Source organism: Ictidomys tridecemlineatus, chromosome 3, assembly GCF_052094955.1.
Source record: "Ictidomys tridecemlineatus isolate mIctTri1 chromosome 3, mIctTri1.hap1, whole genome shotgun sequence".
Taxonomy (NCBI): domain Eukaryota; kingdom Metazoa; phylum Chordata; class Mammalia; order Rodentia; family Sciuridae; genus Ictidomys; species Ictidomys tridecemlineatus.
In genome coordinates, this window is record NC_135479.1 from 77,574,677 (window position 1) to 77,600,723 (window position 26,047).

The following is a 26,047-nucleotide window of genomic DNA, read 5'->3' on the forward strand; positions in this document are numbered from 1 at the left end:
TAATGTCAACCAAGTTCTTAAGGTGGTTTTCAGGACCACAAGTTTCCAGTCTCTTCCACATTCCTGGTGAGGCTGCCTGAGAATCCTTTCCAGAGCAGCCATCTTTGTAAGATTCTTATTCTCTTCCCAGGAAGGTATCTGACATTGCCTGCACTGTGCCCAGCCCAAGGACATCCCACATAATGTGGATATGCCCCACATAACAGACATCACAGGGTCTACAGGGGGAATGATAAGGATGGGCACCAGAGTGTCAAACTTGACCAAGAGCGGTGAGAATGTAGACACCAAGGGCTCCTGAGGCAGCAACGCAGGAGTCTCCTGGTAAGCTTGCACACTCATACAACACTCACTCTGAGGAAGGCTTGGGGATGTGACCAAGGGCTGAGAAACAGGGAGGCTCCTTCTTGCTCTTTTTCAGTCAAAGGTCTCTTAGTTTTGCTGCACCTGAATTCAGGGGCCTGGGCTTGATTGGAACCCAGGTCACTCACCAGCAGGAGACTCTGAGCCCACACATTCTTCCTCTGCATGGCTCAGAGGGCAGGAATGAATATTCCCTCAGGAGCCACACAAGAGATGTGCCACCTTGATAAGTCCCAGGAATCATGAAAACAAAGGCCCTGTTATCACCAACTCAGCCCACGATACCTGGACCCTTGCAAGGCCCCACAATAGCCAAAGCAGGTTGAATAGCACCCCTCAGGAAAGGGTCTGCTTTCTCCTATTCTTACCACACTCTCAATCACACAGATGAGGGATACTATGGACAAAGCGAGCTATTCAGCCAGAGGGTGTGAGCCTCATTAAGAGGCATATCTTGGCCCTCAGAGATATCCTGTACTCAGAAGCTGGGGCAGCTCTATGTGTTAGGGGTTTAGGTCCCGTGAAGCCAACTGGTTTCCAAGTTGTATAACTAATAGCCTAGGTATCTTCTGACCCACTGAGAGCAGGCAGAAAGCCAAGAGTTCCCTTTAAGAAATTTCCTAATTTTTAAAATTAGGAGCCAGAATTGGGGTCAAGAGAGAAGGAAGAGGTTACTTTCTAAGACACAAAAATATGAGGTTCACTCATGCTCCAAACACCCACAACACCCCTCCTGCTAAGCATACCCTCGAATCCACACTTTTCTCTACTACTGAAAATAAATGCCAACCCAGAAATTTGTGTTCTCAAAAAGACACTTAAGTCTTTCATGTTGCCAGAAGAGAAAGCAAATCTGCCATAGTCTGAATATCTGTGTCACCCACAAATTTAATATGTTGAAATCCTAATCCCCAAGGCGATGGTATTAAGAGGTGAATCTTTGGAAGGTAATTAGATTATAAGGAAAAAAGCCCCTCCTAACAGAGATGAGTACCCTTATAAAAAAAGACCCGAGATCTATCTAGCCCTTTCTGCCATGGGAGGACACATAGAGAAGGAGCCATCTCTGCAATAGAAAACAGGTCCTTACCAGACACCAAATCTCTTAGTGCCTTCCTTGGACCTCCCAGCCTCCAGAAGGGAGAGAAATTTCTGTTATTTATAAGCTACCTAGTCTTGACATTTTGTTATAGCTGTCTGAACAGACTAAGACAAACTCCATGAGGCAGGTGGAAGTGAGTCCCTTCTCTCCCTGCCTACTAACCTTTGATTCCTCAGGCAAGGTGCAAGGTGTCCACGGTGAGAACCCAGGTCTTTTTTTCCTCTCCTGATACTGGGGACTGAACCCAGGGGCACTTTACTTTACCACTGAACTACATCCTCAATCCTTTTTAAATTCTAAGACAGGATCTTACTAAGTTGCTTAGGGCCTTGCTAAATTGCTGAGGCTTATGAACTTGCAATCCTCCTGCCTCAGCCTCCGAGTCACTGGAATTATAGGTATGATCCAAGAACCCAGGTCTTGAGGGACCACCATAGGCACCCAAGACTCCCAGATCCTCAGCATAGGGAAAGCTCTAATGCCGACAAACTCTGAGCCAGGGACTGGGGCTCTAGGGCCAATAAGTCAAACCTACCCCCCAAAAAGAAACATGGGAGCTAAGATGTGGGTATGGAAGGTGACTGGGGTTTTGCTCTTAAAACTGGAGGTAAAAGGAAAAGGAAATACGGCATTCTCAGAGAGATGGCCTCTCAGGTTCAGGTCAGATATTCTTGGCTGAGCCACCCTTCTTTCAAGGGACCATTCTAACACTGAGGCTCCAGGGTTCCAAGGCATCTTGCCCCAAGGAGTCAGGAAAGAGGAGGCAGTGGGGAAGAAAACAGGTCTGTTTCCACTCAGAGTATTGCTGTCTTGTTTGGGAGCACAAAGGATTTGGTTCTGTCATTAGAAAACAAAACTAATGCCTGCAAGGTCTAAAAACCTGTCACAAGGGTGACCTGCAAAGGGGAGTCAGCATGGAAAATGACTGCTGTCAGCACCGCCTCACCCCTGCCCACTGTCCCATACTTTAGCAGGTTTTGAACACACAATCACCCTGGCTGGCTCTCACTGGGACAGAAGAGGCAAGAGAAACATTTTAAAAATAGCTACAGCCTGGTGAGCACTTGCTGTGTGCTAGGCACAGTGCCAAGTGCTGCTTGGCATACCACCCACAAAATCTCATGAAGGAGGGAGGGCCCAGCATCTCCCCATATGATAGAACAGGAAATGGAGCCTCAGGGAGATCCAACCATTCACCCTAAGTCACAGCCCAAACAGGCAAGGGCAGGATTCAATCACAGGTAGGTCGGAAGCCAGAACCCAAGCTCTCAACCACAGGTGGGATCTTGAGAGGTGAGCAGAGAAAAGCCCTCTGCCCCAGAGCTCAAGGTTAATGTCTAAACAGGAGAGCAGCCAACCGGGAGAGCTCAGGAAGTGGTTTTGTTTTGTTTTGAATTTCATTGAATTACCTAGAACTCTGTGTTCTTCCCCTCCCACCCCACCCCACCCAACACCACCTTCCTTCCCAATTGCATAATGAGTCTCAGATAGTTCAAGGGGAGGCAAAAATAAGAGTTAGTCCAAATAAATGCATCTTTGCTATTTAAAAGTGGTTTAAAAGTGCTTCTGTGGCTGGGGCAAAAACCTGTGCCACGGAGGCTGAGGTTTAGGGGTGTGGCAGATGCTGAAGTCAGGGTCAGACAAGACACAGGGTCCTTCTCCCTCAGAGACTTGCCTCAAGTACAGACAGCAGGAGGGTGGATAAGCACAGAAAAAAGGTCAGGGTTAGGGCAGAGAACAGGGCTAAGAATTGACCCATGAAAATATCAGCATAAGCACTGGCAGCAGACAGCCCCCTAGGGTCCCTGCCCCTTCCCCAGACCCAAATACCACAGGAAGGCACTCATCTACCACAGGTGGCCCTTCCAACCTTCCTGTAGCCTTATAGCATGTCACAGGGCATAACAAGGAGCTTCCTGCCCACTCAGCCCACAGCATAGCCTAGAATCCTTCATCTGAAACCTTCCAAGCAGAGAAAGTTCCCCAGCCACAGCCTTGAAATCTCTCCTCATGCACAACTCAGCCAAGAATAGAGGGAAAATGGAACCCATTATTTTCATTCTGAATGGCTGGGAAATGGCTTTTGCTTTTCAACATGAAATGTGCCTAAAAATAAGCTGTGAATTTCAACCAGAGGTTGAAAATAGCTCTGCAGTGAACAGAGCTCTGTTCAGAGTGGGCTCAAGGACAGCCTTCATTCCAGGATCTGAGAGCTGAAACACACCAGTCAGGGTCGTGGGCAGGGGGTTTTCCAGGGTGCAAGAAGTGTCAGAAACTCACACGGCTTAGTCAGCTCTACTGGTGTACAAGGGAGAGGATGCAGGAGGGGGTCTGCCTCTCTGGCAATGGTCAGGAATTCAACAACCCACAGCTGGTACCACAGACTTCCTTAGAACCCCCAAATCCCCAGGAGCACCTCAGTGCCAGGGCCCACTGTCTATAGAGCTGAAGCTGGCTAAGGGTCATCAGACTCCTGAGCTCCTAACTAGATGCAGAGCTCAGGGACCTGAGAAGTCAAGTCATGCTCATCAGCCACCAAACCTCTCATCAGATACCATCTCTGAGCCAGGGAAGCCTTGAGGTAGGAAGGGAGAGAACATGCTCCAATTTTAAGGGTACAACATTCCTATAAAATGGGCTTCTGTTAGACATACAGGCTAAGAAATCTTGGCCACAGCTGCTGGCAGGAGCCCAGATTCAGCCCAATTAAGCAGAGTCCTCAACAGGGCTACAAGAATGCCCTTCCTCATTTCCCCCTGCGGAGTACTCCTCTCTCCTCTCCTTGCTCTTCTCATCCCCCCCACCCACTGGCACCCCAAGACAATCCCACCTTATCACCCCTTTCACTGCTAGGTCAGCTTCCATTCTGGGCTCACTTCTGAGGCACGAAGTATTGCAGTGAATGATATTCAGTTGGGGACATCTGACAATTTTTGGTCATCATGAATGTTGGAGTGGGATGCTACTGATATCTAGAGGGTAAAGGCCAAGGATGCTATTTAACATCCTAAGTGGCCAGCCTCCACAGCAAAGAATTATCTGGCCCCAAATATGAACAGTGCTGAAGTGGTACAATCCTGGTTATTGGAAGAATGGAAAGGAGACAGAACTGGGGGGGGGGGGGAGCAGGGGACTACTGGACTCATAGTTCATGGGGTATGGTAGTGCTCCTGGGATTCCCTGAGGGGCTGAGATAGCCTGGCCAGCCAGGGAATCTCAGTGACAGGCAAGGCTTCAGCAAAAAGGGCAGGAATACACTCCTCAGCTTCCCTTCCTATCTTGGGAAAAACCTAACCACTGAACAGCATTATAAAAAAAAAAAACTAGCTCACCTCAGTTTGGGAGGGTGAAAAACTTCTGGAGATGAATGTGATGGTTGCACAATGATGTGAATATACTTAATGAAATTGAGCTGTACACTTAAAGTCGTTAATATGGTCAATTTTATGTTATATATATGTTCGTACATACGCATGTGTATAAAATCACAACAAAACAAACACCCAAGCTCTGGTCTTCCTTGTTAGAGAAGCCTCATGTGGTATGTTTGACCAGGGCTTATGAACAGAGAAAAGCCCACCCATTTGTTCAGAATCTCAAAGGTGGCTAATGATAAGCAAGCAAAGAGCCCTGATCTCAACCAAGAATGATTATAGGATTAAGGATCACTTCAGGGGATAGCAAAAGCTCATCTTCATTATCCATGGGGTCCTCAGAGTCTGCTTGTGGGGGTGTTCAGGACTGAAGAAATGGAGACTTGGGAAGAGTGGGTACTTTGCTGGGGTCACAAAGCTGGAGTTCAAACCGAGTTTTCTGACTCCAGATCCCATATCCTGTCCCCTATTTATCTCCCCCGTGGAGGTATGCCCAGTGGGTAGAGTTGTAAAAACAGCTCACATGTGCACCTGAAGGTAGTCTGGGAACAATCAGTTGTCTTGAGCCCTGCTGAGCTATTCACCCACCCATGCCTCATCCTGTCATGCTGGCTTCTCCCAACCCACATGACTTTGCCCCAGATTCTCAGGCTTTGAGGCTTTGGGAAGCAAATGTGTCCATACTCCATTTCTAAGCTAGGATTGAAAAACAAGATAGCTCATCCAACATATTTTCCTAATAACAATAAGAAAAATATGGGATCTCCCTAGTTGGTGGATATTAACCACTCCCAAGAGGCAGATAGCAGTGCCCTCCTAGAATGAGGAAAACCTGTCAGGCAGTTCTCCACTACTTGAAGTTTCTAGCTTGGTTAACCTTGTTCAGAGGAGCTAGCATGACTAAGCCCAAGGTGTCTCACCTGTGAACTGGAGCAGTAACTTTACCCACTCATTCTGATGAGATAAGAAGTGAATAGGGCAGCACATGCAAGAGGCCTTGGCTGTACCTGGTTCATTAAGTGCCCAGTGAACAAGGAATCACAGGAGAGGCACCAGAGGACCCCAACCCTGCAAATGCAAACAACTTTCCAAATGGAAAATAAACTGGCAGCAAGCAGAAGCTCATGCAACTCAGTCATCCCCAACAAACCCAAAAAGCTGAGGACTAAACACTTATTAGGAAACACCAAGGAAGAACAAACCTCCCAGCTCCAGTGACCAGCCTGGAGGGCAATCCTTGAAAGAAAACTGTAAAACTGACAAGGCCTACTCCTAGTGGCAGCCCTAGCACACAGAATAGGGAGTGGGGGTGTCAAGGGTTGGGGAGGGGATCCAACTGCTGGAATTACAAAGCCCTAGGATAGACTCAGGAGGCTTCCTGGTTCTATTCTGGAACCTAGGCCCTGACTTTCTGGGGACTTTGGGTGAGCCACTTCCTGCCGTTTGGGCCAGTTTCTGCCTGTGGCAGTAGGCCACTCTGTCTCTAAGGTCCACTGGGGGTCCAGCCTGTGGCCATAGGAGCTTAAAACCATTGGGATTCTGCAACCACAGCTTTAACATTTCAGTCAAAGATGAATATGACCTTATTTAATGAGACTATATCAGCTTTCATTTCCCCCCAGATATGTGTCAAAAAATACTAGCTATTTTAATTTAGGTACACTGAATATCCTTTTATCAACACAGATACTAAAAATGGTTCATGGAACTTCCTCTCCATGGTTTTTAAAAAGAAGGAAGTGAGACCAAAAGAACTGGGGGCCTTTCCCATTTTGTCCCAGCTGTGGTGGCTTTGGGCCCTGAACCCTCTAGGAACCTCACACCTGGGTCCTGTGGCCCAGGGCTTGGCATGGGACAGAGCCTTTGTTTCCTTGGGCCTCAATCCAGCAGAAGCATGTGCCATGGAAACACTCCCCCACCAAATGGGCCAGGAGCCGGGGCACCTGCAGCTGTTCTCCCCTTTTATATTTCACAAGTTCACTCTAGACTGGAATCAAAGCATCACAAGTGTCAGAGTATTATTTTGTAGATGACCGGATCTTACTAGGGCCCCTTTCCCATGGTCAACCTAAGCACCCAGTCCCCACCATCTCTGAGCCAATGCTGACCCTACCCAGAGTCACAAGGCTCAGATTTGCCTGCCAACCTACTTACCAGATTCCCAGTGGAGGTAGCCAAGGTGGATGGGGGCCGCTGTACTTTTATGACTTCTCCATAATCAACATTATCAAAGTTACTCTTCCAAACCATCACCTGCCAAGACCAATAGGCACAGAGAATGAGAAGAAAAAAAAAAATCACCTTTCCTGCCTCCTTCATTGAAAAAAATGGGCACAGAGGCCATCTCTAAAGTTGTGACCCATGGTGGTTCCCACCAGACACCCCAATTTAATTCTGGGACTTGCTCCATCTTCCTGAGGAGTAGGCTTTTGGAACAGGCCTCAAGAAAACCGGGATGTGACACCAATATGGATGTGCCACTGTGCAGGACTACCAGGCCTTGGCACTGGCTGGGTCTTTCTGCCTAAGGAGGTCACAGAGGTCTCAGCATCAGAGTCAGTAGACATTTAATCCATTTGTCCCTTTTCCTTGTTCATCATACATTTTCCCACTAAAATGAAAGCTCCTGCTGGTGGCAGCTTGGCCTGTTACACTGTGGGAAGTGATGAACATGTGGATTCCAGGCCAGACCACCGGGGTGAAGGTCCTGGGTCCACCCCTTATTGTGAGGCCTAGGTAAGGGAATCAGTCAGTGCCTCAGCTGATGCCTCATGGTACCCAGAGAGTGACACTCATTATTCTAAGACAAAGTTTGGCCACAAAATAAGTGCCCTACTCTGAGTATCTTCCTATAAACAGGATCACGTTGAGCCTCCTTCAATAAAGGTGAGGGAGCTGCTCTGCTGGGGAGCAAGAGCGCTCCCTGCTGGAGGCTTTTGGCCTTATGTAGTTAGATGTTTCTGGGGTCACTTCCAGGAAGGCTGGCTTGGACTTCACAAGAGGAATTGTGGAGCATGGTCAGCAATCAACAGAGGCCACAGAAAAACTACCATATGCACACAAGATGAGTGCTCAACACACCCTAGATACCATCCCTGTTGAGACAGCTATGAGCCTGTTTCTCCTGGAGGCTCCTTACTACTCCCTAAGGAGCTCCACTTGTTACTGCTCCTAGGGAGACAGGCACCTGTGGTCTTTCATTCACATTTTACAGACAGAATACTGACATAGATATGCTCTTGTGTATGGAGTTCTTGTATAATTGTGCATAACTAACTGCTGAATAAATTACTGGGAGCACAGTGGCTAGTACGCGTGCAAAGAAATAATGCCAGATTCAACTCCAAAAAAGCTCATAAAGCAGATTTTAAAAGGCAGCCAAGGAGCTGATGGCTGTGACTGCCTGAGGATGGGATAGAGCAGGTGGAAGGCTTACTTTCCACCAGGCACCCTCTTATGCTATGTGAATTCATTTTACCATGAGAGTTTACTGTACCAGTTCCTGTGTTTTCTAAGCAATGAGCCAGGCATCCATGCTCAGGGAAGCCTCAGGCTTCTCTTTGCTTTCTTCCTCTCGTGGCTGCTACTGTAGGGCTAGGGCAGGGTGAACACCTGTTATCTGATATTATCTAAGCTGTGATCAAAGAGACCCCAGTTACTCTCTGCCTTACTGGCAAACACCCAACCAAAATCAGTACATTTGGCTGGGGCTGGGGCTCATGCAGGACTGACAGGACATGTCCTGGCTAAGCAGCCAAAGCTGTGAGGCCCAGCACCAGTGGCATGAATGTTCTTGGCAATCTACCAGGTCAATGGTGACTCACAGTAGCCATCCTTTCCTCACTACCTCAAGAGAATGCAGTTTTCTGGATAAGAGGCACTGCGCAGGCATTCTGGTGACAGTCTGTGAGGGGTGGACTCCTCAGTGCTCCTGGCCTCCCAGTGCCAGGCTCATTGGTGTATAGCAGTCTGGATAGGAGGCACCAAGGCTGACAGGCGAAAGCCTCTGTGCAAAGGATGATGAGGCGAGATAGGACTTCCTCACAATGTGCTTTCTCTGTAGCCACGGATATTGAAATACTGACCCCCTTAAATACAGCACAAGTGGGCTAGAGAGAAAGGGCAGCAGATGCTGGAGGAGAGGTTCCTAGGGCAGGGCACAGTTCTGAAATCAGGCAGAACCAGTGCCTGTCCCACCTCTTTCATCTGCTGGGACAGTTTCTTCATCTAAAGAATAGGGAGATGAGGGACTGGGGTTGTGGCTCAGTGGTAGAGCACTTGCCTAGCATGCAAGAGGCACTGGGTTCAATTCTCAGCACCACATTAAAAAACAAATAAAAGTATTGTGTCCATCTACAACTAAAAATATTTTAAAAAAAATAGGGAGATAAGAGGATGTGCCCCATAGGGCTATTGTGAGAATTAAATGAGGTCTGAAGTCCTGACACACTGTGTTGCCAAGTCCACAGTGAGGACACAATGATTCTTATCTATTTATCATCAGAAAATGAACTAAAAAACTTCAACTTTTTTATGGCAACAATAGCTCAGACTCCTACTAACCCATGCTAACTTGAGCAGCAAGGGCTTTGAATCTCAATGTCCCACCCTAAGTCTACCAGGGTCTTAGAGAAAGGTTGCTGAAAGCCACCCTGGCCCATCCTCCACGTGGCCTCCAGGCCCCAGTTGGAGGCTCAGACTCTTCAGGTCATTCTTAACTTACCTGTTCATCAGAGCCTCCAGAAGCAAAATACTCCCCTGTTCTTGAAAAGGCAACAGTGGTGGCAGGTCCCTATCAAAACAAATGATAAAGAATAAAGGTCACAGTAGAGTCTAAACATACAGGAAGAAAACTAGCAGTTCTTGAATGAAAGCATCAGCAGGACAAAGGACCAAGAGTCCATTCAGCCCCCAGTTCTCCTCATCCTTTGACTGGGGAGACTGTGTGTGGTCAATGCAAGGGCCACTAATGAGACCTCTGTTTCTGAGCACTTCAATAGGACAAAGGCCAGGCCGTGAGATCACAGGTGGGCAGAGATGAGTAAACAGAGCAGTTTACACTTGCAGTCCTGCCAAGCTAGCATTGTGGTCCTTGCTACCCCAACAAGAAGCTGGAGGTCTGAGAGATGCACTGACTTACCCTAGGCTGCAGAACTGGGCCAGAACTCACCCCTCTGACCCAGGCCAGTCTCCTCCCCAACACTAGCCTGCTACTGACCAGAGAAGTGGAGGCCCCAAAGAGGAGCCAATTACTCAAGTAAATAGTGCACAGTTGGGGACCCAGTTGGCAGGAAGGAGCCTGGAATGGGGATTACTGAAGGTGCCTAGGCAGTGGACTAATGTGACATGCCCATGTAACATGTATGCCATTTTCTCTGAGTTGGGCCTTGGGTGAAAAGGTGCCTGCTCTGGCTTCCCACATGATCAGCATGACCATCTGAAGAGGAATGCCAGCATGTACCAGGTAGCACTCTGAGGGTCATCAGACAGGTCCAGGCTTGCAAGAAGGGCATGATCTCCTAGTAGAGCAAGAAAGTTCTTTTCCATATGCCTGAAATTCATTCCAGAAAGATGAGCCAACAAGAATCTGTTTGGCCACATAACCACAACTGCAACCATCACTTCTTCCCAACTGAACTTTTATTATGACTAGTACCTGGCATTTCCCAAGTAAAACCAGATAAAAGAGGTTTTCTCTTAGTTGAGGGCAGCATAGCCACTGACACAAACCTCAATTCCTCTAGATCACCGCTGGGAGTGACAAGAGCCCCAGCTGCCACTAAGGGGCACTCCAGCAGTGAAGCCTCAGCTGTAGACAAGAGGAACACTTGAAAGAACCTTTCACTCAATGCCAGAAAGGACCAGACGTGGCTTAGGCTGGAAAGGCACCCCTAGGCCATGGAGGAAGTCAGTTTCTGCTTCTCTAGGAGAGTGCCAACCTAGCTCAGGCACATGGGAAGCATGCCTACACATGTTTCTGGAATCCACCTATAGCTCTTCCTCTCAGAGGTGCTCATATAATGGGTGACAAAGAAAAGTGCAACACCAGCTAACACTGGCTCAGAGCACTTCACTGGTATCAGCCCACTTAATCCTCAGAGGACACTTTGTGCATTTATCCTTCCAAGCAGGGCAATGGGGGCAGGGGAACAGTGGATAAGGCCTGAGGACACAAAGGCAAATTTTTACACCTGTCAGCTACCTACCTTCTCCACACAGCCCAGAGCACACTCCCAGAAGACCCAGGAATCCTCAGTTGCCATTAGCCAGGTTAAAGTGGATCTACTTTTACCGATGGTGAACAATGTGCACTAATATCAATGAGCATGAAATACCAGGTGCAAGACATCATGGGCCATGTGACTCCATTTATGTAATGCTGGCTGCAGTGCTGAGCCTGAGTGTGTGGGGGTGGGCCATGTATCACTTGGGTACACTTTCAAGTGGACCATCAGCAAGGGGCTAACAGGGCTGCTTGTGAGAGGTGGTGCAAATTCAGGTTACTTATTGGAAACATTTGCCATTTTCATACTTTAAATTTTTTAATGAGTGTTCAGCATTGCTACAAAATAAAAACAACAAAAATGATTTTCATTTTGAGTAAAAACAAAGAGGAAACAAAGAAAAAGGAATAAAACAGTACATGGAATTTAAAAAAAAAAAAAAAGGGCAGTTGGCTGCCCAGAGTTTGCTGAGTAATGGCAGGTTTCCAAGAAGGAAGAGCAACTAAGGAACTGAAGACTTGTGGGTCACTTTCCTCTCCTGTTATCATTCAACCACCAGATGCCAAGCTGAGAACAAGATGTCAGAAACAGAACACAGCAACAGCAGTAGACCCAATAGAGATTGTGCCCAGCAGCAGGATAGCCAGCGGTCCACAGCTCAGTAGGGAGACTGGAACCAGAGGGCAGGCAGTGGGAGTGCTCCCGGGTAAAACGTGCAGGTGCTTTCCCATGAGACGAAGTCTTGAAATCTCAGGGACAGAGTCAGTGATGGCTGTGCTCTCTGGAGCCCACAGTCCTCCCCAGCAGTGTCCATTTATTTACCAAGAGGACCACAAGGTTCCTACACTAGGCTCCTCCACATCCCCTAAAGACCAGATTCCCACGGAGGCTCCTGCTCATCTGTCCAAAGCCCACGCAAATAGCCCCAGGCATTCAAAGGTCCAAATGGATGACAGTAGTCCCATTAGATTATATCACCTAGTGATGTTGTAGTTCTATTAGTTTGTATTAAGTACATGGTATGATGCCCAATGACAAAATCACCTAACGATGCATTTCTTGAACTTTGCCCCTGTTGTTAAGCACCACATGACTATATAGACAGGACTCTCCAACACTGAAGCCCTTTGGGGCTTGGTCTTCAAGGGGCAGGAGAGCCTAGCCCCTGCCAATCTTGCCAGGCCTTTCCTTTCCCTAACCAATGCTCCAGCTCACCTGACTGACCACTTGCTATTCCTCAAGTGCTGAGCTAGAAAAGATCTTCCCTTTCTGAGTGCTCTTCTTTTCATAGCCTCCTGCACTGAGCTCTTTATTCAGTGAATTTCACTTTTTTTTTTTTTTTTTTTTTTTTGATGCTGGGGATTGAACCCAGGGCCTTGTGCATATGAGGCATACAGTCTACCAACTGAGCTATATCTCCAGCCCTTCATTCATTGAATTTTAGTCTTTCTTCATCTTAAATAAATTCACTCAGGCTACAAATTTGCCTCTGATGACCATCTTTGATAAATCTCAGAAGTTTCTAGTATGCGATGTTTTCACTGTCATTCCCTTGCAAATGTTTAGTTTCCATCCTGAGTTCCTTTTTAGGCCACTAGTTATTTGCAAGTGCAGTTTCTAAACTAAGGGGGATTGGGATGTGTCTGCTTATCAGTGCCAGAGATCAGATAAGATATGATCTTTAAGACTGTTCTGTCTTCATGGTATCCTATTTTTTTATTTTTTAGTGATATTGTTTTGGGGTACCAGGGATTGAAATCAGGGGCACTCAACTGCTGAGCCACATACCTAGCCCTATTTTGTATTTTATTTAGAGATTATGCCCAGCAGCAGGACAGCCCAGCGGTCCACAGCTCAGTAGGGGGATTGGAACTCATTGAGTTGCTTAGGACCTCGATAAATAGCTAAGGCTGGCTTTAAACTCACAATCCTCCTGTCTTAGTCTCCCAAGCTGCTAGGATTATAGCCATGTACCATGTACCAGACAATACTGGGGATTGAGCCTGGCAGTTCTTTGTGGCTGAGTTATATTCCCAGCTTTTTACTTTTTGAGACAGGATCTCATTAAGTTGCCTGGGCTGGTCTTGAACTTGTGATCCTCCTGCCTCAGCCTTCTAATTCACTGACATTACAGGCATGTGCCACCATGCCTGGTTCCTTTCATTTAATTAGTTACCAGGCAGGGTTGTTGCCAAGTTCTTTCTTTCCACAGGCCAGGTGCCTTTCAGAGGCATGAGACTCCATACAAATCTAGACAGCTCTGTTTCTATAGGGACTTCTTGGTATAACCTGAGCAGTGGCTCTCGGCTGAACCTTCACTGTGGCTCCTGCCTGTCCTGAGCACCCAGGGGCCCACTTGATGAAGCCTCATCCCTGTCAGACTTCCTCACCAGGTTCTTGGGTAGGAATGCTTTACAGGGTCAATCAAGGCCAGCCCCTTGATGGACCACTCAAGTCTTTTATGAGATGATCCTATTTACTCTATCATGAGCACTGAACACACCTGGTGTCCACCCTACTCTCTTCCCAACCCTACTACCCTTAGGCTTGGCTGGACCCACACCAATCATTTTATTATACACTTCTTTTCCCTTGCCAGTTTTCAGACTCAAGGGAACAATGCTGTCCAGTTCTTTTTCATGCAAAAAGAAGAAAAAAGGAGCCCATGATAACTAGAAGATTAGACTGCAGAGTATGACTATCACTCAGCTCCTCCCAGGAGCCTCTGCAAGACTCTCTACTTTCTGCACCCTCCCACCTGACTCGATGAGGCCTATACATTCCTGAACTCGGACCACTTTGCCCACAACGGCCATGCTGGCAAAAGTCTAGCCAGGTACCTCACCTACCAACCTCATAAGAGCTGAAAAATATTTTTCACTGGCTTTCATATGCACATGTCCTTTGAGGTCACAGGTAAAAGAAGAGTGGCCATCAAACAGACACAGAGACCAAGGTGGACTAAGAATCCTCTGGCATGGGGTGCTCTGGCCTCTACCCCCGTGTTCAAGCAAAGAAAGTGCAACCCAACCTACCAAGTTACTCTTCCACAAACCCCCACCAGGGGCTCCTGCAATCAGCTGTGGGGTCCACAGCGCTATTGTGATTTAGGCTCTTATATCTGAGTGGTGGCCGATAGGGTCATCACAACCTAACAAACAAAACAAGGACTGCCCTCTGTGCGAGAGGTGCTGCCCAGGCTCTTTCCCAAACCTGTCCCAAAACACCTGCTCCCAGCTCTCAACTCTGAGTTGCTGGCAGGGCACAAAAGGCCAGGCTGACTCCAAGTTATTAGAGTAGAATAAATGAGCTGATCTCTCTTTTTGTGTCCCCTCATCTCTCAAGTGGGTCCAACCATCCAAACTAGGTATGATCCTCCTGAAAATTGAAATAATCCTCCAAAAATGAGACGACTGGAGTGCTGGTGATAGAGTTCAGTTGGTAGAGTGCTTGCCTCACATGCACAAGGCCCTGGGTTCAATCCTCAGCCCCCGCCCTGGTGGAAAAAAAAAAAAAAAAAAAGAACCCCCAAATAAGATGATTTGGACAAGAGCTATAGAGTACTCCAAGAAACAAGGGTTAAAGGCACATTCTCAGAGATTCCTTCTGCCTGGAGCAGCCTAAGGGCCAGCCTCCCAGCACTCTTGTCATACTGCAGTCTCCCCTCCTCCAGGGTGAGTTTCTTTTTTTTTGCCATTTCCCCAGCTCCAGCCTAGGGCCTGGTATTGCACATGTGCCCAGGAAACATCTGTGGACCCTGCACTCAGAGTCTGAGTGCCCGCTGTAGTCAGTAGCCCCTGTGCAGGTCTGGCCTAAGGTGAGGGAGGCTCACCCACATGATGGGCCAGCTGGACGCATGGAACTGCGTGCAGCTCAGTCACTCTGCAGTGACACACACACCAACTGCACAGCCACTAACACCAGATTTAACTCTCTGCCCACGGACCGCCCACCACCCTCTCCCAAATAGCTGTAGGGGATTTAAACCAAATGAGCATGGCTCAAGATTATGTTTTAGAAAATACAGAAAAATAAATCGTATTTCTAGCACCTTTCCCCCACACAAAGCTGTGAGAGTTTCACTTGGGGCACGAGGCTTCAAATGACAATCACATTCAGTAGGAAAGCCCTTCCTTCTCCCACTGGTGCTCCCTGCTGTAAGAGGAGGGGGCGCACCAGGCTAATGCAGCCCCTTTGCAGCCCTTTCCTGTGCTATCTGGAGCTTCCTGGAGCTTAGGCTGCTCAGGCTGAACAAGTTGGGAGAGCACCTATAATTTTTCAAAATGAGGAATGGGGAGGTATGAGCTGTTCCTGGAGACATCAGGGGTTTCCATAGAAAACTGGGCATTGTTCATCATCTACCACATAAGATGGTATGAGCCCTCCCTCACAAAATGCTTCCTAGTACTTGGCCTCAGTCAAAGAAGAGAACAGCCCCCAACAGTACCATCACCTTAATTTTTGTCCTCCCAGCCTCCAGAACTATGAGAAATAAATTTCTGACTTTTCTAAATTATTCAGACTCAGGCATCTTGTTATAGCAGCCCAATGTGGATCCAAACAACTCCCTGGCCCCAAAGTAGGGCTTTCTGAACAAAAGGTCCTTCAAATGAGCCAATGGGAAGTGTGGCCCATTTTGCACCAAAGAACCACCAAACTGTCTGCATGGTCAGACTCCCTGGCTAATGAACTACCCTCAATGCCAGCATAGAGGTCCAGCCAGGAGACTCAGGGTACTGGATGATTCTGATCTCATCTGGCACTAGCAAGTCCTTCATCCTGGTGATCCCTGTGCTTTAGAAGACAAAGGAAAACCACATCAGGTGATTCTGACCTTAGTCTAGACAAGAAAGTGCTACCAAACAGCACTGCAGCCCTGACCCTTCTTTCTCCTATGGGGGATCCTCCCCCATGGTCTCCCCAGAGGGGCCTGCTTCAGTCTTACCCTCAGGACACAACACTTTCCTAGTACCCACTTAGCCCTCCTTCTGGTCAAGGTCTGCTTCACTCCAGAGCAGCTCCCTGAAGCCGACCTCTATGTTGGCTTCACCCTAGCCTGCATCATCCCCTTCTCACAGATGTGAAAATGGAAGCCTTTGTGAGGGAGTGGCTGTCCCATTGACTAGAAAACTCAATGGCCCTCCCTCTCATGGATCTCCCAGGGCTACACTAATAGGACCTCCAAATCCAGACCAAAGTTTCATGGGGTTCCCTCTTGCTAGACTAGTATAAGTATGTAGCAACAAGACTGGGATCCAAGCGACCATGAGGCCTGCTGATATCTCACTCAGACCAGTGATCCAAAAACAAGAGTGAAATCACAACTTGAATGTTAAAATGTGTGTGAGGCCGAGTGAGTATGGTAGAAACTGCACAGAGGTAGGTACTTGTCCCAGCTGGGCCACTTTCAGAGGCATGAAACCCCATTACAAATCCAGACAGCTCTGTTTCGCCACCTGGACTCAAAAGTGCTTTCATATCTGCGTTCCTCCTTATCTACAGGATGGAATCCCTGGGCAGCCAGTCCCATTTGGGAGCCCTGAAGCTGCTAAGCCACACAAAGCAGGAAGTGGCTGATAGCAGCTGTGTTCAATCAGGCACTTGGCCACCAGCCCCCGCATCACCATCTCCTAGAACAGAATGTGAAAGTTCGTCACCGAAGAGCCCACCTGCACATCTTCCTGGAAGGATGAAAGAGGGAATGAGCTTCACAAAGCAGGGAGCCTCTGAGGACTAAGCACCTGTGGCAGAGAACCTAGTCAGAGCTCAGCCACTGGTCAACGCCCTTTGGGATGCATCTCCATTTAGGGTGACTCCTAGGGCTCAATCGGAGGGTAATACGTAGAACTTCTTTGTGGAGCTGAGCCAAATGTGCTTACCAGCATCTCACAAACTCTCATAATTATGAACAGACAGTACTGGCCAGCCTCTGGGGATTTTCCCCCTTGGAACTCAGCATAGCAGACCCCACTCCTGGTCATGGATTTCCATAAGCATTAGGAATTCGGTCCAGTTGTGGGCTCTGTATTTTAACCAACTGCCCAAATTAAGGCTGTCCAACTTGTAAAATCCCCACTTTGGAAGCCAACATTAGCCGACTCTGAATTACCCTCACCCAGGAGGCAAAGCCAGGAGGGTAAGCTGGGCTTTGCTCGGGGTAAACATGGCTTTCTCATGCGCAGCCCTTTCCCACGTGTGCTCATGCACTCACATCCCTGCACCAGCCCTGAGACTGGACTCTTAATCCTGATGCTGCTTCCACATCACTTGTGAGCACCCCCAATGAAAGCCCTCTCAAGTCAGCCACCCCATACTGCAGAATGGGTGAGGAAGTTAAGTCAGGCCTGTCCATGTTGGGGACCTTTGACCAGAGCCAACTGTGAAAAACGGCACCAAGGTGCCACCACCAGCTGGGAGTGCACGGTGGTCTCACCACAGGTCTTGAGGAGGAGCAGACTAGGCAGAGAATTAACATTCTCTAGAAAGAAGCAAGAAGTAAAGCCAGATCAGGGATAGGGCAGAGATAAGCAATTTTGGACAGCCCATCTTCAGCCCCTATGGAACCCTGAGCAGGTCCAACCCATGACCTCCCACACCTGACACCTGCAGCATCCACAGTGGGGCTGGGTGTCACAACTATTCCAGGAAGAAAAGTCCCTAAAACTTGTGGCAAACCAGTCTTAAGTTTCTGTTTTAAATAGGGAGTTTGGGGGATTGGGAGCAGAAAAATATTAGAGCCTCATATCCTCACTATCATCTTCATCTGAACTACACTGAGACAGAGGTAGGGTCTGCCCACCTTTACCCAACCTTCCAAGTACCTCTGAAGACTTAGCCTGCCTCTTTGAGTCTTCCAACTCATCTCATCCTGCCTTCAGCTGTCAACTTCCCCATGACATCCATTTTATCTCCCTCATGATCTTCCTAGTAAGCCAGAGTGGATGCTGTACAAATGAATGACAACATGAACACAGGTCACCTAGTTTCTTTCTGGCACTGTGAGTTTGGTGTCCTGATGAAGAAATGACCCAGTGATTCCATGGAACCATTTTCCTGTACTCCACACCCACAGATCTTCAACTGCCTCAACTTAGTTACCACATGCCCAGGTTTAACACAGACAAGGAGATGCTCACGTTCCCTGTTTCACAGGGAGAACAATGTCAACAGATGTACCTTTATGTGCTGGATGCTGTGCCTGAACACCAGCAATGACATTTTAGATACCACATTGAAGTGTGCTCAGGTTGACAGGGGAATTGGCTGTTTCAAGGTCCCTCACATAAAAAAAAAAAAGAAAGAAAGAAAAGAAAATGTCCTGGGTGATCACCTGATATGCACCTATTTCCATGCTGTTTCTACGTAATGCTTTTTGTTCTGCTTGTAGTGAGCAAATGCAGTAGCAGCAGTCACATGGTTTTCACATGCTCTCCTGGCTATAATGTCCTAAACTGCTTACACATTACTTTAAATACGACTGGCCCAAGGGTAATAGAAGTGACTCCAGCAGGCTTACACCAGGACCAGCAGTCACCCAAGCCCAGGCTGGCTGCACATTCCACTTGGATGTGCTGGCCCAGGGAGAACGGCCCAGCTGGTCCTATAATGTGTCTCTGACAGGGAAGACTAGGAGTCACCACAAGGCTGGGGGATAGCAAGGAGCCTCCAGGTCCCAAGGAGACAAAAATAAAGGCCTATGTCCCCAACCCCCGGCCATGGCCAAAAGGCCCCCCATGCTCCCTAACCCAGAAGGCAATGAACCCCAAACAGCAGCTAAAAACCCTTGGCTCAGTGCCTATACTGGATTCCCATACTGGCCTAGCATCCCAGGACCTCACTCATCTGTCTGTCTCTGGCTCATAGGTAGAGGAGATAAAGACAAAATCTCTCAACTGCACACTCCCTGCCCCACTTAAACACAATAACTTTGTCCTAGCAGGAGATACTGTGATGACTGATCTGCTGAGCAAGGCACAGCTAGGCCACACTTGCTGATAGGGTGTGTATGAGAGGCCTGAACCCAAGTCAGCTGCTAGTGAGAGCTGCATGTAGTCCATCTCCCATAGCCAATGCATAGGGGCCTTACACTGGCCACCAACCACCCAGGCAGTCCAGGGTACTGGATGCTTTGAAGTCAGTCAGACAGAAGGGCACTGCTCCTTTGACTGAATTTCAAAAATTCCCAGGTCTGTGCCTCAATCTCTGCAGCACACATCATTGTCTGTCTCTGAAGCCTGGATGTCAGCTCACCCCAGAATCCTTGGGAACTCTGATGGTGACACAGAGCATGGGTTCCAGAGCTCTATTCAACCACTAGACCAAGGGATATCTGAGGTCATTAGGGGACAGATTCCATTTAGCCACCTATCCCAGGGGGAGTTTGCAAACCATGCCCAGATGATACCCTTCCCACACCCCACCCAATCTGCCTCCCTTACTCCCTTCTCAGCTACACCAGGCCCAACCTCAGCGATCAGCCCAGAAAGGTGGTCATAAAGGTGGCTATGGGAAAGGCCACCATTTCCCTGGTGGTCATAAAGGTGGCTATCTCATATATGCATCTTACTCTATCTCATATATACATCTTACTTATTGCACAGGTTCTGAAGGGACTACAGTGGGTTCCAAACCTGAACTCTGACCTGCACTGGCATCAAGGCTGCACCTCTGCCCCACTCCATGCTACTCAGTACCAGGATGATGCCTCTCACCTGATGCCCATGGAGTGTGTAGAGTAGCCGGCCCTCCATCAGGTCCAGGATCTTCAGGGTTGAGTCACTGGAGGCTGTGATCAGGTAGTTTCCCGATGGGTGGAAAGAGAGGGCATTCACCGCTGCACTGTGTACTGGGGGAAGGACATCAGCCTGAGACAGGCAATCAGGGCCAACCTTGGCTCAGCACAGGTCTGATAGGCCAGGATAGCCATTACTCAGAAGGGTTGTGGATCATCCCACATTAATCTCCTAGGAGAGTGGCACAATCAAAGGCCAGGAGAAGACTCATCCAGAGTCAAGGGTGGACAGTAGGAGAACCAAGGAAGAGGAAATGGATGTGGCAAACCAGAGGAATCAAGTGATTCCTTCACCCTCTCTCATGACACCCAGCAGTCAAGCTGGGGCAGAAGAGAACACACAAACATAGCGTTTAATCTGTTTTATATTGTTACTTTAGGAAAACAAATGGAAAACTAAACCCTCAAAATGCCAATACAATGCCAATATTCTGTGGGAGGAGGGTATGGGGACAGGCAATCACAAGGCTAAGACACTTTCAGGAGCCAGTTGGTACTGGGCTCCCATCCTAGCCTCCCTACTGGCCCACCCTGTGACCATGAACAAGCACCTTGATTGCACTGAGTCTCAGTTTCTCCATCTACACGTCAGCACCCACATGTGCTGAGGGTCTCTGCAGTCCAGGGATGCTACCAGGTTAAGTCCACAGAGCGAGCCCTCAGACCTCAGTGCCAGCATAGATGTCTCTCTTCTCTCTGCACCATGTCCCTTACAACTCCAAGTTCTGCCACATTACCCACTTGGCAGCTCAACCCCATCCACAACTCTCTTCCCCACCATCCTAGCCCAAGCCCACCATCTGTTCCTTTGTTCCTTACTCTCCAAGATCCAGTTGGCCCAGCTGTTGGTTCTCCCAGCCATGAAGCCTTTTTTCCCCTTGTTTCCATGGGCATAGAAAACTCTTACCCTCCGTGTCCCCTGACTACCCTCAGGCAGGAGCAGAGTTGAGTCCCTATTACCAGCTTAGTGCCTAGCACCAAGTGGAAATCAGAAAGTGGCTGATGAGCTGGGTGTCCAGAAGCCTCAGTAGGTCACACAGCCTTTCCTCAAAGCTGAGGGCATGTTCTGGGTGGAGCAAGTCCACAGCCAGTGCATGAACCTGCTCATCACAGCCTCTTAAAGAGTTGCTGCCAAGAAAGCCCCGAGTGACTTTGCACCCACTATCATGGTCTAGTGAGGCGAACTAGTGGGCTAAGTTAATCATGATCTTGTAAAGTCAGCCCTGTCACAAATATAAAGGCAAGTTTGCAAAACATGCCTTCATCTCAGCAGAGAGAGGCTTCAGAACACACTGGACCAGTAGCATACCCACCATCAAACAGCCCTCAACAGAGGGGTACAAGGAGCCCCTCAGATGCCAGCCCAGCTGATGTGCTGATGTACTCGGGAGTGTGAAGACATATTCCCAAGTACACTAAGGGGAGACAGCCAAGGATTTACGTAACATGATATTTATATCTGAACAACACCCTCCAAGTGCCAGGAACTCTAGGAGGCAGTCTAGAGAGGAGCTGAGGGTCTCTGCAGTCCAGAGACAGAATGCAGAGACCCCGCTGCCTACACTAGGATGAAGGCCACCCTAGGCCCTCACCTAAGACAAAGGTAGCAGAGGAGCAGCCAGTGGCAGGAGGGTGGAGCAGGGAAGGTGGCTCAAGGATCCTCAGATTTCCCCAGCACCACGAGGACAAACAGAGTCAGTATGTGGACACCGCACTATAGCCTCTCATCTGGCCAGGCCACCCAAGGGAGACAACCTCCCTCCAAGGACGGGCAACAGAAGTCCCACTCTACTATAAATGCCAAGAACACCAAACACCTGGAGTCAGTTACTTCTGAAGAGGGCTCAGACTGGCATGCCAGGCTTGGGGGAATGCCCCAGACACAGGACTCACACTCTCCTCCACCTGCTCTCCTGCCTCATTCTCCACCTCCACTCTAACACTTCTCTGCCTCTAAAGTGGTGGTGGAGACGAGGGACCAATCTAGAAGGCCTCATCTTAAGAGCCATCCCTGGATGCCACACAAGGGCCCAACTGCTCCTCAAGGGGGTTGAACCTCCCATCATGATGCCCTGAGTAGTGACTGTCCAGAAACAATCCACTTTTCACAAGTCCAAATCTGCAGGCCTTCTTCCTGGCTCCATGATAGATATCAGTGATGACACAGGCTGCAATTATCCCTCAACCTCTACCTCAAAAAGGGAATTCCAACTCAGGATCAGAGATAAATCAACAGAGTTTACACAGGTCACCAGGAGCCCAGGAGGTATGGAATGATATCACCACAGCCCCCAGACCCAAACATTAGGAACTGGTCACAGCTTGTAAGCAATAGGGAACTTAAGGAGAGACCTGGGTACCCACAATCCACTCTGCTCATACTGCTATGTGTAGAGGACTTCAGCAAACATGGGCCTAAAGGGATACTAACTGGCCAAGGAATCCAGAAAGTGGGAGGGACCTTTTTGGGGCAGGTCATGCCTGGGTCAAGCTGCATCCCCACATCTTGTCACACAGGGGTAGCTCACTTCCATGTGCCCATGAGGATCCTCGTGATGTATCACAGGTATCACCTGTGACACAGTGGCTCTGGGTTTCCAAGGGGTGTTTGTTTCATACCTATAAGTGCCTTAATACTAGCAGCAAAGGACACCCAAAACATTCTTTTTTGCAAACACTTTGGAAATGCCCACTTCAGGATAGAAGGAGAGAGACAGGTAAGTTGGCCAGATCAGGAAGGATAAGCACACTGCTCTCAATCAATGGTTTTAGTCTCAAAATAACAAGTAAAGGGTGCAGCCACTTCAAAATCCTCCATGATGAGGCTGGGGGTGTAGAGCATGTGTGAGGCCCTGGGTTCGATCCTTAGCACTACATTAAAAAAAAAAAAAATTCCTCCATGACCACGCCTCAGGTAGGTTGGGAGTGCAGGGGTATTATACTAGGGACCAGTGGCCCAAAACACCTGGGATTCAGAGCTCCAACTAGAGCTTCTGGAGAAGGCCAGGTCAAACCTGCTGTGAGGCAGCCAAGGGAACTGCCTCTCCTTGGGATCTTGGATAAAACACTAGAGTCATCACACAGTTTAAGGAACCCAGCGTGGGAATGGTGGCAGAATGCCAGACTCAGAGACCCTGAGCTGAAGACCCAGATTTACAGCCTCCTAGCTGCATGGCCATCATCAAAGTGGGACGCTGTCCTGCCTTGCTGGCCACCCAGGCCTGTCACTAGATATCACTAGATAATGGATCAGCACATGCCTGTAAACTCACAAAGCACATTTGGATTCTGGGACGGGGGCTGCTGCTCAGATGTTTGAACAGTCTTAACGTGGGTTCAGAGCATATGGATCCTAACCCACCTCCATGGGGACTGGCACTCTTAGGGCTCTACCAGCTAGTCTCCTTAACTGAATTGGGAAATCAGAAATGCTCCCCACAGTGATAGGCCAGAGCCAAGTAACTCTTTGCCTGGGAGGAGAGTTGGCTAGCCCGAGATAAATGGTGCCAGCTATCTATAGTCCAAAGCCCCAAGCAGGCTTCAACTCCAACAACCCAACCCAAGACGGGGAGTGCCCTCTACAAAGCATGACTGGGGGGTGGCCAGACACACACTGCAATATCATTTACCAATTCTCTCAGAAGAGTCTACTGGACTCACATACCAGAAAGCCACTTAGGAAGTGCCTGATATCCATCCAGAATCAACAGGGGAGAGAGACACTGGATATCACTGCATCCTTAAAACCTTTCCCCTGGGTTTCCTAGAAACCAGAGACAGAAAAGAGATCAGGCATCTTCCACCATAATGCTGAGAGCCTTTCTTGTGGAATCAGCCTCCAAAGAGACCCCACTGCACATGGGGGTGGGAGCTTCCCACATGGTGGGTTATACCCACAGAACCCTCTGGGGAGACCCTAGATCTGAGCAGACCTGTCCTGGTTCCTCCATCAGCAAGAATAGTGAGAGGTACATTCCCCTACCCAATGAGCTCAGATCCATTCAGCTTACTGAGCACCTGAAGGTGAGCCTTGAGGCTAGGGGACGAGTCTGCTTTCCTGTGAACACCTGCCAGGTGACACAGCATTGGAAGGGGAGCTCAGGGGGAACCTACTGTGTTTACAGGATGTGCCAAGTCTTTTCAAGACTCCGATCTACATCAGGGCAGCAGAGAAACAAGATGTTGCAGGCTCAATAAGGAGCTCCATCTCAAGAGGAAAGGACAGCAGCAAAAGCAGACTGGAAGTTCCCAGTGGAGTCTGTTCACTAGGACATATACTCAGGTGCACTCATGTTAAGGTTTAGTGTGGGACACTGCAAGAGTTTTCAGAGGTGAAATGATTATGAGATGTGCCCTAATCCATGGATTAACCCGTGGATATGGATTAAATGGATGGTAACTGTAGGCAGACAGGTTGTTGGAGGTGTGCCTTGGGGTTCACATTTTGTCCCTGGTGAGTGGAGCTCACTCTGTGCTCCCTGGCTATTATGTCTGAGCTGCTTTCCTATGCCATGCCCTTCTACCATGATGCTCTGCTTCACTCCAGCCCCAGAGCTATGGAGTGGGTCAACCATGGACTGAACCTCTGATACCATGAGTCAAAATGAACTTTTCCTCCTCTACATTGTTCTTGTCTGGTCTTTTGGGCATAACTAAAATAACTCAGGACTTAGTTCTGGTACTCACCTGAGTGCATCCACTTCCCCAGCCCTATTATCACTAAGCTTCACTCTTGTCCACTGCCTAGCCTATTCCCCCAGAACTCAAGGCCCTCTCCCTGGACCCACCCATCCCCCTCACCTGCTCTGCACTGCTCTACCTCCTGACCACCCCCTAAGAAACCCCATTCTCTTTCTTCCCCTGGCTTCAATTTCTCCAGCACTCTAGTACTGGGAGATGGACTTCATAACTCTCACTCCAGCTGTTTTGTGGCCATTTTTCTTACAGGGCCTTTCAATTATGGAGCCCCAGGATGTGGCATCAGCTGTTCTCTCATCCCAGATCCCACAAGCCATTCCCTGGGCCTGACCCCTCCCCACTCTGATGTCAGAGCTCACTTTAACATTAAGCTCTGATAGCCCACCCACCAGTCACCATGAGACAGCAATATTCCATCCATATATTATCAACACTACTTTTTTCTCAGATGTCCCTCATCCCTTTGCTCCTCAAGTGACAGGCCCATTTTCCCACTATTACCAGTCAGGACTCATCTTTGGGACTCGGGCCAGAGATGGCATTCAAGGCTTTTTCTAAGGGGTACCTGCTGCTGTACTCCATGAACACTGGGCCTAGGTTCCTGAATCACCATGGATAGGCCTGAAGACCCTCTCCTCCCAGTGTTAGGACTCATGTGGTACAAACCACACCCAGCCCTATATTATAATCCTCATGTGGATTCTCCCATCAGATCTTCACTGCATAAGGATCTATTATCATTCCCTTTACAAAAAGGAAAATAGGCTTCACTCCTGAAAACTGCACTGTCTTGTCAACTTCCTGTCCCATCTCTCCTTGCCCAAGCCCTCCCTGTTCTGACCTGCCCACCTTCACCAGTAGATTCATAAATGTGTCCAACACCCCAACCCAAACCTTAACTCAGGCCTGACCCAGAGCAGAAGAAGGGCCTCTAAGCCTAAAGAAGGGAAAGGACCACAACTCTCCGAGTGGTGGTGGTCTCCAAGTGGATAGTAGACACCACTACTGTTCTGTTCTAGAAGGTTCTGAAAGACCATCAATGACAGATGCCAGGAATGTGTGTGGGTTTTTTTTTTTTTTTACTATTTATAATACCTAATACAATTTAAACATTATGTAAATAGTTTTTATATTGTATTGTTTAAGGAAGGGGTAATAAGATATACATGTTTGGTACATTTTTAAAAAAAAAAAAAACCTGGTTTATGTGGCTGGGCCCTGCCATCCAGTGGTGATGTATATTATTGCAGGTCCTGACCAACAGTTGGCATTACCAGGAGACCAGACTCTTAAAAGACCTCAGGAAGCCTCAGACTATACCCAAAGAACTTAAAAACAGCATACTACAGGGACACAGCCACATCAAGGTTTATAGCAGCACAATTCACAATAACTAAACTGTGGAGCCAACCTAGATGTCCTTCAGTGGATGAATGGATAAAAAAAAAAAAGTGCATATATACACAGTGGAATTTTACTCAGCATTAAGAGAAAA

At 48.4% G+C, this 26,047-nt stretch overlaps 1 protein-coding gene and 1 non-coding gene across 10 annotated transcripts in view; one reads left to right on the forward strand and one right to left on the reverse strand.

Annotated features, from left to right (window-relative positions):
• The window catches only part of Poc1a (POC1 centriolar protein A), a 71,578-nt gene that overhangs the window by 34,834 nt on the left and 10,697 nt on the right, over window positions 1-26,047 (reverse strand). For all 9 annotated transcript variants that reach the window (XM_040269795.2, XM_005326988.5, XM_078043290.1 and 6 more), the window contains 3 exons: window positions 19,775-19,908; window positions 9,563-9,631; window positions 6,994-7,092 (listed from right to left, as the gene is read on the reverse strand). In XM_040269795.2, the coding sequence (XP_040125729.1) occupies window positions 6,994-7,092; window positions 9,563-9,631; window positions 19,775-19,908 (302 nt within the window). The remainder of the gene's footprint in view (window positions 1-6,993; window positions 7,093-9,562; window positions 9,632-19,774; window positions 19,909-26,047) is intronic.
• Trnaa-agc (transfer RNA alanine (anticodon AGC)) lies at window positions 9,091-9,163 on the forward strand. Its single transcript has one exon. It is a non-coding gene; the product is annotated as a tRNA-Ala (tRNA).